The sequence below is a fragment of the Oncorhynchus keta genome, chromosome 20 (genome assembly GCF_023373465.1).
Source record: "Oncorhynchus keta strain PuntledgeMale-10-30-2019 chromosome 20, Oket_V2, whole genome shotgun sequence".
Taxonomy (NCBI): Eukaryota; Metazoa; Chordata; class Actinopteri; order Salmoniformes; family Salmonidae; genus Oncorhynchus; species Oncorhynchus keta.
The window spans coordinates 11954360-11968569 of NC_068440.1; the positions used below are offsets into that span (position 1 = coordinate 11954360).

At 43.3% G+C, this 14210-nt stretch overlaps 1 pseudogene and 1 gene segment (V, D, J or C); one reads left to right on the forward strand and one right to left on the reverse strand.

The window, feature by feature from the left end:
* Positions 1-415: 415 nt before the first annotated feature.
* On the forward strand, positions 416-1507 carry LOC127909864 (immunoglobulin kappa variable 3-15-like). The segment is given in 2 exon segments: positions 416-502; positions 680-1507. Coding segments are annotated over 2 exon segments (372 nt in total).
* A 2775-nt stretch (positions 1508-4282) lies between these two features.
* LOC118399411 (immunoglobulin kappa constant-like) lies at positions 4283-9632 on the reverse strand (annotated as a pseudogene).
* Between the last annotated feature and the right edge of the window lie 4578 nt (positions 9633-14210).

The following is a 14210-nucleotide window of genomic DNA, read 5'->3' on the forward strand; positions in this document are numbered from 1 at the left end:
ACGGATCTGGAGGACCTTGAACTTAAAGTTAAAAACCCGCTCTACACATCACACAAACGGCCATTACGCAGTGTGGTCAGAGGAGGGTGACAGAGCACCACTACTCTCCATCTTGAGAAGGTCTGAAACATACAGGCAGTAATTCTACTGTTAAACTTAATTGACCTTCTGAGGCAGACAACCACTGTGTAAGTGGGTCAAACTAGGCCTCATTTAAGATATAGTTGTTACATTGTGTGGTTTATGATTTTAGTTCTCAAATATGATACACACTAGGCCTACTTTTGGAAACTGCTGACGTCATTTATCGGTGTGTGTGCACGGTGCATGTATGTGCGTAAAATATGAAAGCTTTGCATATCTGTCCTGCCTCATTGCTCCACGTACTTTTAAAACCCCAGTGTTGATCAGTGACTGTTCACTCCTTCAGAGCCACTGAAACGTAGCACAATGATGATGTCACTGATTCTACTGCTGGGGACACTGGGGCTCCTTGTTCAGGGTGAGAGACACTGACTGACTTTGAATCATTATGGATTTGGCTTCAGAGTTACACTTCATTTGTTTATTTGACTGTTTTTTTATTTAACATTTTGCTTAAAAGGCTATGCTTTACGATATGCTTGTTGTTGTGATAACCTTATTAATCAACCTTTTTCCACTTTGGTTTATCTTTCAGAATCATCAGCAGATATAATTCTGACTCAGTCTCCTAAATCTCAGTCTGTTAGTCCAGGAGAGACTGTCTCTATCAGCTGTACAGCCAGTTCAAGTACTAGTGATTTTCTCCAGTGGTACCTGCAGAAACCTGGAGAAGCTCCTAAACTCCTGGTTTATTATGCTACAACCCGTCAGTCTGGGATTCCAGGTCGTTTCAGTGGGAGTGGATCTGGTAGTTCTTATACTCATTACACTCTGACCATCAGTGGAGTCCAGGCTGAAGATGCAGGAGATTACTACTGTCAGCAGGGTGCCAGCTTTCCGTTCACACAGTGTTAGAGCGTCGTACAAAAACCTCCCTCAGCTAAAGAGGAACGGAGTCTCCCTTATTCTAAAGTATTCTAAACACCAATTTTTCAAAATATGACACTACAATAATGTAATTGTTTAGGCTTGTCTATGGATTATGATACTGTACATAACTCAAAATATTCTGCAAATGTTAAATCTTTGTTTAACACACTGGGACCACTAAGGATACAGCTGTAGAAAATGCTTTCTTTTGAAAGACGTTGAACAAAATTCAGAAGAGGTTTAGATATTTTTTCACGCTTTGATTCAACTTCATATTGTAAGAAGCACTCATTTCATTACGCAATAGCATGAATGTTGATCCAGTCCGAACCCAACTATTTATGCCCTACTCAACTTCTTTACCCCTCCAACCTTGAAGGAGTGAATACAGTCATATCGATTCCATTAAAGTACTACATTTACGTCATTTAGCAGACGCTCTTATCCAGAGCGACTTACAAATTGGTGCATTCACCTTATGACATCCAGTGGAACAGCCACTTTACAATAGTGCATCTAAATCTTTTAGGGGGGTGAGAAGGAATACTTATCCTATCCTAGGTATTCCTTAAAGAGGTGGGGTTTCAGGTGTCTCTGGAAGGTGGTGATTGACTGCGCTGTCCTGGCGTCGTGAGGGAGTTTGTTCCACCATTGGGGGGCCAGAGCAGCGAACAGTTTTGACTGGGCTGAGCGGGAACTGTACTTCCTCAGTGGTAGGGAGGCGAGCAGGCCAGAGGTGGATGAACGCAGTGCCCTTGTTTGGGTGTAGGGCCTGATCAGAGCCTGGAGGTACTGGGGTGCCGTTCCCCTCACAGCTCCGTAGGCAAGCACCATGGTCTTGTAGCGGATGCGAGCTTCAACTGGAAGCCAGTGGAGAGAGCGGAGGAGCGGGGTGACGTGAGAGAACTTGGGAAGGTTGAACACCAGACGGGCTGCAGCGTTCTGGATGAGTTGTAGGGGTTTAATGGCACAGGCAGGGAGCCCAGCCAACAGCGAGTTGCAGTAATCCAGACGGGAGATGACAAGTGCCTGGATTAGGACCTGCGCCGCTTCCTGTGTGAGGCAGGGTCGTACTCTGCGGATGTTGTAGAGCATGAACCTACAGGAACGGGCCACCGCCTTGATGTTAGTTGAGAACGACAGGGTGTTGTCCAGGATCACGCCAAGGTTCTTAGCGCTCTGGGAGGAGGACACAATGGAGTTGTCAACCGTGATGGCGAGATCATGGAACGGGCAGCTCCGTCTTGCCGAGGTTCAGCTTGAGGTGGTGATCCGTCATCCACACTGATATGTCTGCCAGACATGCAGAGATGCGATTCGCCACCTGGTCATCAGAAGGGGGAAAGGAGAAGATTAATTGTGTGTCGTCTGCATAGCAATGATAGGAGAGACCATGTGAGGTTATGACAGAGCCAAGTCACTTGGTGTATAGCGAGAATAGGAGAGGGCCTAGAACAGAGCCCTGGGGGACACCAGTGGTGAGAGCGCGTGGTGAGGAGACAGATTCTCGCCACGCCACCTGGTAGGAGCGACCTGTCAGGTAGGACGCAATCCAAGCGTGGGCCGCGCCGGAGATGCCCAACTCGGAGAGGGTGGAGAGGAGGATCTGATGGTTCACAGTATCGAAGGCAGCCGATAGGTCTAGAAGGATGAGAGCAGAGGAGAGAGAGTTAGCTTTAGCAGTGCGGAGCGCCTCCGTGATGCAGAGAAGAGCAGTCTCAGTTGAATGACTAGTCTTGAAACCTGACTGATTTGGATCAAGAAGGTCATTCTGAGAGAGATAGCGGTAGAGCTGGCCAAGGACGGCACGTTCAAGAGTTTTGGAGAGAAAAGAAAGGGATACTGGTTCTGTAGTTGTTGACATCGGAGGGATCGAGTGTAGTTTTTTTTCAGAAGGGGTGCAACTCTCGCTCTCTTGAAGACGGAAGGGACGTAGCCAGCGGTCAGGGATGAGTTGATGAGCGAGGTGAGGTAAGGGAGAAGGTCTCCGGAAATGGTCTAGAGAAGAGAGGGGATAGGGTCAAGCGGGCAGGTTGTTGGGCGGCCGGCCGACACAAGACGCGAGATTTCATCTGGAGAGAGAGGGGAGAAAGAGGTCAGAGCACAGGGTAGGGCAGTGTGAGCAGAACCAGCAGTGTCGTTTGACTTAGCAAACGAGGATCGGATGTCGTCGACCTTTTCAAAATGGTTGAAGAAGTCATCTGCAGAGAGGGAGGAGGGGGGCGGAGGGGGAGGAGGATTCAGGAGGGAGGAGAAGGTGGCAAAGAGCTTCCTAGGGTTAGAGGCAGATGCTTGGAATTTAGAGTGGTAGAAAGTGGCTTTAGCAGCAGAGACAGAGGAGGAAAATGTAGAGAGGAGGGAGTGAAAGGATGCCAGGTCCGCAGGGAGGCGAGTTTTCCTCCATTTCCGCTCGGCTGCCCGGAGCCCTGTTCTGTGAGCTCGCAATGAGTCGTCAAGCCACGGAGCGGGAGGAGAGGACCGAGCCGGCCTGGAGGATAGGGGACATAGAGAGTCAAAGGATGCAGAAAGGGAGGAGAGGGTTGAGGAGGCAGAATCAGGAGATAGGTTGGAGAAGGTTTGAGCAGAGGGAAGAGATGATAGGATGGAAGAGGAGAGAGTAGCGGGGGAGAGAGAGCGAAGGTTGGGACGGCGCGATACCATCCGAGTAGGGGCAGTGTGGGAAGTGTTGGATGAGAGCGAGAGGGAAAAGGATACAAGGTAGTGGTCGGAGACTTGGAGGGGAGTTGCAATGGGGTTAGTGGAAGAACAGCATCTAGTAAAGATGAGGTCGAGCGTATTGCCTGCCTTGTGAGTAGGGGGGGAAGGTGAGAGGGTGAGGTCAAAAGAGGAGAGGAGTGGAAAGAAGGAGGCAGAGAGGAATGAGTCAAAGGTAGACGTGGGGAGGTTAAAGTCGCCCAGAACTGAGAGAGGTGAGCCGTCCTCAGGAAAGGAGCTTATCAAGGTATCAAGCTCATTGATGAACTCTCCGAGGGAACCTGGAGGGCGATAAATGATAAGGATGTTAAGCTTGAAAGGGCCGGTAATTGTGACAGCATGGAATTCAAAGGAGGGGATAGACAGATGGGTAAGGGGAGAAAGAGAGAATGACCACTTGGGAGAGATGAGGATCCCGGTGCCACCACCCCGCTGACCAGAAGCTCTCGGGGTGTGCGAGAACACGTGGGCGGACGAGGAGAGAGCAGTAGGAGTAGCAGTGTTATCTGTGGTGATCCATGTTTCCGTCAGTGCCAAGAAGTCGAGGGACTGGAGGGAGGCATAGGCTGAGATGAACTCTGCTTTAATAAGATTATTATACATGTCACAAATGTGGTCTACATACTGTATACAAAGCCATAAAAATACTGTGAATTCCCCGATTTAAAACGTTATGCAAAGTCCAGTGTAAAGTCTGCTTCCCCAGCCCATGTTCTGTTCTTTAGTCAGACACACAGCTGCCCCAGTCCCAGAGGGTTTGAGGCTGGGAGATTGTGAGCTGTGGTGGGGTTGAAACTCAGATTTGGATGTGAAGGGTGACACTCCCAGAATACAGCAGTAACATGGCCAGATGTTCACCTGTTCCCAGAGAGTTCCGTTGAGCTTGGAGCACATGGCTTCAGTATTGGTAACATCCAGAGTCATATATTTAGAGACTTAGGCCAACTTTTAGAGTTTGTAATATTATTCTAATTCTAGACATTCAGTTACACAGCATCGTTGTAATGTTAATGGGGATCTACTATGCCTGCCACAGAATGTTGAAGTGTCATGTAAATACATCATAATGCAGAAACCTCAATATTCTCTCTAATACATGGCTCTGGTAACATCATAACGACTGATGAGTTTAGAGAACATGGCTTCAGTGTTAGTATCACTGTAGATATCATTTTGACTGGTACCAAATGTGGCCCAATCAGCCAAACATTCATTGAGAAAGGCTGATGAGTAAAATGTATTTGTAAAATCTATTTCCAGGGCAGAGAGCTCATCATTCTTTATTCAAATGCAATAAATCGAAAGTATCTCAATGTCTAATGGTAAAACTCATTAAATAATGATATCCAGGCAAACAATTTTAAAAATTTAACCTCTATCATCTCAACATGTCAGAACCAACAGCATTACAGTAATTAGGTTCAGAATACATGTGTGGCAGGTAGCCTAGTGGGTTGAGCGTTGGACTTTAAACCGAAAGGTTGCACGAGCAAATCCCTGAGCTGACAATGTAAAAATATGTCGTTCTGCCCCTGAACAAGGCAGATAACCCACTGTTCCTAGGCTGTCATTGAAAATAAGAATTTGTTGTTAACTGACTTGCCTAGTGAAAGCCAAACAGAGCTCTCATTGTTGTTTGTTCCATAATGCTACAAGATCCAGGTGGAGGAAGATTTCCCATACAGGGTCCAGCCCAGCATTAGACAAGTGTGCTAGTATTGCTGGAACAGTAAGAAGACGAGGTTCAGAGGGGGGAACTCCTTCAGAACACTGGTCTCTCCTCAGAGAGCGGAGACTGGGAGCTCTGGGTGGCCTCACAGGTCACAGAGCCCACCTTCTTCCACTGGTCAACAGGGAGGGTCAGGGTGCTGCTCCAGCTGTAGTGGCCGTCCTTCTCCAGGACGCCAGGGTTCCCGGTCACCTCCCAGGTGTTACTGCTGCTAACTTCCAACTTCCAGCTCAGCTTCCAGTCTGAGGGGGAGCCCTTGTTGGCCAGGCACATGAGAGTGGCCTTCCCCTGCTGCAGCTCCACACTGGAGGGGGGCAGGACTGTCAGGGTGGGAAGAACATCACCTAGGAGACAGGTGGGAAGTTAAGGGCAAGGGAACTATCAATCACAAGACTGATACGACAATAATGATGCAGTTTTACATCTTAGCAGTAAATGAAGGCCTTGTCCATCAGTAGGTTTCTGTTCCTCAAACAAACAGACAGTTAGTTTCACTGTCACTCTCACTTCCCTTTGACTAGCTATTGAAGCTTATTATAACTACACCAGATGACTGAAAATACATTAAACTATTTAAAATATGTTAGCATACTTTATTATAATGGAATAAAATCCTATGAATCAAACTGCATTTCATTATTAATTCATATGATTGTTTTGAAGAACGTATGAAAAATTATTCATTTATTAATTTATTTAAAACCGGTTGATAAAATGCCTGTGCTAAGGAAGTAAATTCCAGTTGACTGTAAACATATATTATACATTTAATTTAAAAAAGACTCACTAAAATGTTTTAGAAAATTAAGTGTAATTTACAAGACATTCTATCACAAATTGAAAATAAACATATATTGATATGAACTGCAGAACAGGCTTTCTTCGCAAGACAGCAAGACATTAACAGATAGCAAATAACATTTAACACAGCATATAAAATGGCACATTAGATCAAATAAGATAGCAAAACAGGAAATAGATAGCGAAACTAAGCAATACTTTGCAGCTGAATGCTGAAGGAGAAAATGTGAGTTGAATATAACCATCTTTCAACAATTCTATACACTTAAAAGACACATTACAATATAATGAATACTGAGACGTTTTACAAGACAGGGTCTATGAACCAAAACGAATTGCTCGAGGTCCAAAGAAAAGGTAAATTCAGCCATTCACAAAAATTGTGACTCATGATCATGCATAGTATTCATTTAATCTTGAATCTTAGTTTCTTGTCTCATATGATCATCGATGCATCTATACAGTATGCAAGGTCAGAAATGTCCTTGTCCCAACACGCTCTAGCGACTCCTTGTAGTGGGCCAGGAGCCTGCAAGCTGACCCTGGTTGCCAGCTGGAAGGTGTTTCCTCCAACACATTGGTACGGCTGGCTTCCGGCTTAAGTGAGCAGTGTGTCAAGACGCAGTGTGGCTTGACAGGGGGTTTGGAGGAAGCATGTCTCTCGACATACGCTTCTCCCGAGTCCGTAGAGGAGTTGTAGCGATGGGAAAAGACGAACTACAAATTGGGGAGAAAAATGGGTAAATGTGCAACAAAAAAACTCCCACAGCTCATCAGGAGGAATCTGACCAGAGGTAGTAATCCCACACCTTTCACATATTATCACTCTATGACATGAGCTCATGAGAAGAGAAACTCAAGCAGACTTTTCTAGTGAAGAAACTGCTAACAGCCTCCATTATTTTCAAGAAACAAAGAATTAGATGTCTAAAGTCTACTGTCTTCTAGATAGCTCTTAGATCTCTTATTTTTCATCATGGAACACCTGAACTCCAACACCTCCAGCATGGGTCCAACCTTCCCACATGTAGGCCCCTTGTTTTCGAAAATCGTCCTGGGGCTGTGCGCTGGGCCTCAGGTAACATGCAGTTGAAGTCAGAAGTTTACATACACCTTAGCCAAATACATTTAAACTCATTTTTTTTCACAATTCCTGACATTTAATCCTAGTAAATATTCCCTGTTTTTTGTAAATTAGGATCACCACTTTATTTTAAGAATGTGAAATGTCAATAGGAGAGAGAATGATTTATTTCAGCTTAAATTCATTTAATCACATTCCCAGTGGGTCAGAAGTTTACATACACTCAATTAGTATTTGGTAGCATTGCCATTAAATTGTTTAACCTGGGTCAAACGTGTCGGGTAGCCTTCCACAAGCTTCCCACAGTAAGTTGGGTGAATTTTGGCCCATTCCTCCTGGCAGAGCTGGTGTAACTGAGTCAGGTTTGTAGGCCTGCTTGCTTGCACATGCTTTTACAGTTCTGCCCACAAATTTTCTATTGGATTGAGGTCAGGGCTTTGTGATGGCCACTCCAATACCTTTACTTTGTTGTCCTTAAGCCATTTTACCACAACTTTGGAAGTATGCTTGGGGTCATTGTTCATTTGGAAGACCCATTTGCGACCAAGCTTTAACTTCCTGACTGATGTCTTGAGGAGATGTTGCTTCAATATATCCACATAATGTTCCTGCCTCATGATGCCATCTATTTTGTGAAGTGCACCAATCCCTCCTGCAGCAAAGCACCCCGACAACATGCTATTTTTCAGCTTGCAAGCCTCCCCCTTTTTCCTCCAAACATAATGAGGGTCATTATGGCCAAACAGTTCTATTTTCGTTTCATCAGACCAGAGGACCTTTCTCCAAAAAGTACCATCTTTGTCCCCATGTGTAGATGCAAACCCTAGTCTGGCTGTCTTTCTGGCGGTTTCAGAGCAGTGGCTTCTTCCTTGCTGAGAGGCCTTTCAGGTTATGTCGATATAGGACTCGTTTTACTGTTGATATAGATCATTTTGTACCCATTTCCTCCAGCAACTTCACAAGGTCCTTTGCTGTTGTTCTGGGATTGACTTGCACCTTTCGCACCAAAGAACATTCATCTCTAGGAGACAGAACGCGTCTCCTTCCTGAGCAGTAGGATGGCTGCGTGGTCCCATGTTTATACCTGTGTACTATTGATTGTACAGATGAACATGGTACCTTCAGGCGTTTGGAAATTGCTCCCGAGGATGAACCAGACTTGTGGAGGTCTACAATTTATTTAGGGGTTTTAGCTGATTTCTTTAGATTTCCCCATGATGTCAAGCAAAGAGGCACCAAGTCTGAAGGTAGGCCTTGAAATACATCCACAGGTACACCTCCAATTGACTAAAATGATGTCAATTAGCCTATCAGAAGCTTCTAAAGCCATGACATAATTCAGTAATTTTCCAAGCTGTTTAATGGCAAAGTCAATTTAGTGTATGTAAACGTCTGACCCACTGGAAATGTAATACAGTGAATTATAAGTGAAATAATCTGTCTGTAAACAATTGTTGTAAAAATGACTTGTGTCATGCACAAAGTACATGTCCTAACCGACTTGCCAAAACTATAGTTTGTTAACAAGAAATTTGTGGAGTGATTGAAAAACGAGTTTTAATGACCCCAACCTAACTTCTGACTTAAACTTTAGCTGTTCTGGTGGTCATCCTGCGCAGCTCTTCCCAACACCCCAAATTTACCCTGTGTCTCATGCTGAACCTGGCGTCCTCCGACATCTTGTACAGATGAACCTGCGATACCGGTGTGGATCTATACTCTCCTGCCTGGCTGGATTCTGGACCGCCTGCAAGCTGTCTGTATAGCCTGTACTTTCCGTGGATCTACAGGGTAGCCTAGATTTGTTCCTTTGGTGATCTAACCCCCATTCAAGCTTGACCTCCATTGGTCAAATCCTAAATTATATTGCTTCTCATATGTCCCATGCATGAATAAATAGATTTAGTTTTAATTAATAAATAGATGTTTTATTTCTCTTACAGTATGCTACTTCTGCTGTCGTTCAGAGGAGCTCCAACTTCCCATAATGTGTTAAATGACTTCATCACACTTGTTAAGTTGCCTCATGCTGTCAAAATCTTGACAGGTATTTTAGCATTAAGCACAATGGAAAAACACATTAGATGTATGCAACACCATTTCTGCCTAAATAGAGCAAGAAAAACATGCATTTCATACCTTGCACAACTCTGATGCCCAACATGGGTTCAACCATTTCCGTTTCATTCTAAGCCACAAGAAGAAGTGAGACAACTTGCCAACACTACCAAACAAAATGTTTCTATACCAAATTAAAGGTAGAACTTGCCATATTGTAATGGATTTCCTCCTCTTCGTCTGAGGAGTAAGGATCGGACCAAAAATCAGCATGGTAAGTGTCCATATTGATTTATTCAAAAACACAACTGAACACTGGAACAAAATAATAAACGTGAAGAAACTAAACAGTCACACGTGGCGACTGACACGGAAGACAAACACCCACAAAAACACAGGTAGAAAAAGGCTACCTAAGAATGATTCTCAATCAGAGACAACTAACGACACCTGCCTCTGATTGAGAACCATACTAGGCTGAACACAGAAAACCAACATAGAAAAACAAACATAGACTGCCCAGCCCAACTCACGCCCTGACCATACTAAACAAAGACAAAAACAAAGGAACTAAGGTCAGAACGTGACACATATATGTCAGATGTAACACATTTGCTACATGGACAGGCAAATTTATCCCCAACCAAAGGATCATACCTTTCGGTTCAAAACAAGAAAAAGGCAAAATCCTAAATAGTGATACTGTAAACCATGTATTCAACACTATAGTCTATATTTCTATATGAATGAGAAGCCCTCAACACCTCTGATACCAGATATGACTGATATGAGTCAGTCTTCCCTCCTCCCTCTGCCACTAATCTTTAGTCCCCAGTGTAGATGCCAAGAATGACAGTCCATGAGATCGACATGGCACGGTAGTTTAAATCATATTTTGTGGTTACGATAGGGTAATGAAACCACGAGCTGAAGCACATCCCAGTAATGCTTGAATAGGTGCTGACTAATGGAAAGTAAACTGTATAAAAGTAATGAAATAAAGTTGCACACTACATATGCTTCTAACAATTGAATGGTTCTATAGAGTGTGTGACCTTTTAAAAAATAAGGTTCTGTGGACCTTTAACTTAAATTAAAACACCCACTTTACCCGTCTCTCAAACTGCCATTACACACTGTGGTGAGAGGAGAGAGACAGAGCTCCACTACTGTCCACCAGGAAAAGGTTTGAAGGACATAATGTAGAGGCAGCAATTCTACTGTTAAGCTTGGTTTACCTTCTCCCGGGACTGACAACCACTGTTGAGGGGCATCAAAGACTGTGTGAGCGAGTCAAACTAGGCCCCATTTAAGAAATAGTTGTTACATGTGTAGTTTGTCTATGATTTTAGTATTCTCAGATTTGAAATACAGTAAGCATACTTTTGGAAACGGCTGACTTATTTTATCTGTGTGTGTGTGTGCGCGTGCGCATTTGTGTAAAATATGAGACATTTGCATAGCTGTCCTGCCTCATTGCTCCACATACTTTTAAAACCCCAGTGTTGATCAGTGACAGTTCACTCCTTTCAGAGCTACTGACACACAACACAATGATGATGTCACTGATTCTACTGCTGGGAACACTGGGACTCCTTGTTCAGGGTGAGAGACACTTTGACCAACTTTTATTCATTATGGATTTGGATTCAGATTTACACTTCATTTGTTAATTTAACATAATAGAATTTAAAAAAAAACATTTTAACATTTAGCTTGATATGCTATGCTTTACAATATCATTGTTGTTGTGATAATCTTACAAATCAGCCTTTCTTGCATTTTGTTTTATTTTTCAGAATCATCAGCAGATATAATTCTGACTCAGTCTCCTAAATCTCAGTCTGTTAGTCCAGGAGAGGTTGTCTCTATCAGCTGTACAGCCAGTTCAAGTACTAGTAATAATCTCCACTGGTACCTGCAGAAACCTGGAGAAGCTCCTAAACTCCTGGTTTATTATGCTACAACCCGTCAGTCTGGGATTCCAGGTCGTTTCAGTGGGAGTGGATCTGGTAGTCCTTATACTCATTACACTCTGACCATCAGTGGAGTCCAGGCTGAAGATGCAGCAGATTACTACTGTCAGCAGAGAAACAGCTTTCCATTCACACAGTGTTAGAGCGTCGTACAAAAACCTCCCTCAGCTAAAGAGGAACTGCTCCGTCTCATTAGCTGCAGACCTTCGGAGTCTCCCATATTCTAATAACAAATTCTTTGAAATATGACACAACAATACAATAATGTAATTGGTTAGACTGTCTACGGACTATGATAATGTACATATCTCTCAATATATTCTGCAAAAATGTTAAATCATTGTTAACATACTGGGACCTCTAAGGGTATCGAGCTGTAGAAAATGCATTATTTTGAAGGACATGTTGAACAAAATTCAGAATAGGTTTTGATTTTTTTAAAGCTTTGATTTAAATTCATAGCTTTATAAAGACCTGAGAGTGAAGTCCCCAACTTGAACGTTATGCAAAGTCCAGCGTGAATTCTGGTTCCCCAGCCCGCGTCAGCCCAAGTCAGACTCACACAGCTGCCCCAGTCCCATAGGGTTTGAGGCTGGGAGATTATGAGCTGTGGTATCGTAATATTTGCATGGGCAGGGTTACATCATGAAGACCAGTGGATTTAGAACACATGTCTTCAGTATTAGTAACATCATGAAGACCAGTGGATTTAGAACACATGGCTTCAGTATCAGTAACATCATGAAGACCAGTGGATTTAGAACACATGTCTTCAGTATTAGTAACATCATGAAGACCAGTGGGTTTAGAGCACATGGCTTCAGTATCAGTAACATCATGAAGACCAGTGGGTTTAGAGAACATGTCTTCAGTATCAGTAACATCATGAAGACCAGTGGGTTTAGAGCACATGTCTTCAATATCAGTAACATCATGAAGAGCCATTGAGAAGTAGAGGGGGACTGAGCAGACTTCCACTGGAGAAGAATTCCACGGTGAGCTAATAAGGATGTAAAAAGCATCGCCATGTTTGGGATCCAAGGAGAACAAGTCTCCTGGAATACCAAAAACAGCTATCAAGGTACATTGCTGCAGGTTCATTTCAAGCACCCCAGATAAAGTTTTAAAAAATGAATCCCAGTAATTTTGTAGTTTAAAGCATTGAATGAACATGTGACTAAGGTCATATGGTGAGACATGACATCTATCACACTCATCATTTACATTTGGATATATTTCAGACAATCTGGATTTGAAAAAATGCACTCTATGTAAAACCTTACATTGTATGAGACCAAGATGAGCTCAAGATGCAATGGAGCGTTCCCTATCAATAGCCTCGTCCCACCACTCCTGTGTAAATTCAACACCCATTTCCCATTGCCAAGCAGATTTTGTTTTGTTGGTGGAGTGTTTGTCCAATGACAAAATACACAGATAGATCTGAGAAATTACTGCTTTCTGTCGAGGTAATAGAGTCAATATACCATCCCAGGATTAGCAAGGGGGTGGAGCAGGGAAGCCAGAAAATTGAGAGGAGACACAATGCCTAATTTGAAGGTAACAGAAAAAGTGAGATGGAGGCAAAAAGTATTTAGAGGCCAGTTTGGGAAAACTAGAAAAAAATAAATGTACATATAAGTCTTGGAAGGACTTTATTACCTTTCCTCCTCCAGTGAAAGAAAGCATTATCTATTAGAGAAGCGGGGAATAAGTGATTCCTGTCAATAGTAGATGCAGAGGAGAATTTAAAATACAGTCGAAACTGGTACCAAATCTTAAGTGTGGAAAGCACTACAGGTTTGCGAGTATAGAGAGAGGGGGATGTTGGGAGAGAAAAGCAGAGTAACACAAGAAGAGAAGCAAAAATACAAGAATGTGCCTTTAGGTGGCACCATGAGGTATCTGGAGCATGTAACCAGAATGGTAATTTCTGAAAGCTGGCTGCCCAGGAATAGTATAAAACGCTGGGTAGTGCCAGCCCTCCACTAAACTTGAATCTCTGAAGTAAAGATCTATTGACTCTGGGTACCTTTCCTCCCCAGATAAATGTGGTAACCGCCTGATTGATTGACTTTAAAAAACAACAACAACACTTTGGTAAAAACAATGGGATAGATTGAAATAGAATTTGGGTAAACTGTTCATTTTTACAGCATTAATCCTTCCTATAAGTGATCGTGGTAAGCTACCCCATCTCTGAAAATCAGTTTTCATTTGCGCAAAAAGGGGAGGAAAGTTTGCAGAACAAAAGAGCATATAATGAATTTCAATCCAAGGTATTTGAAACCAGAGCGGCTAACCTGAAAGAGCAAATCTATCTGCTGGAGCTGCAGCGCTGCTGCACTCACTTTTCTGGAGATTCAGGTTGTAACTGGAGAAGGAGACAAAGTTCTCCAGAATAGAAAGGATAGAAGGTAAACAGGTTACAGGGCTACTTACATAGAGTAACAAATCATCTGCATATAATGATAACCTATGTTCAACTCCTTCCCGTGTTACACCTTGGAAAGAGGAAGATGTCCGTAAAGCTACTGAAAGGGGCTCAATGGCGACGGCAAATAATAAAGGGGACAGTGGGCAACCTTGGCATGTCCCACGTTCCAGAGCAAAATAATCAGAACGGGTGTCATTGGTACAGACACTGGCCTGGGGAGATGTATACAAGAAACGGATCCATGAGCAAAATTTTTCCCCCATTTTTTTTTTTTTTAAAGAACAGCAAATAGCTATTCCCTTTCAATTCTGTCAAATGGACGTCTAGGGAGATTACCACCTCAGGGGAGTTGGAGAATTGTTTAGAATAAATCATGTTAAACAGTGTCCGAATGTT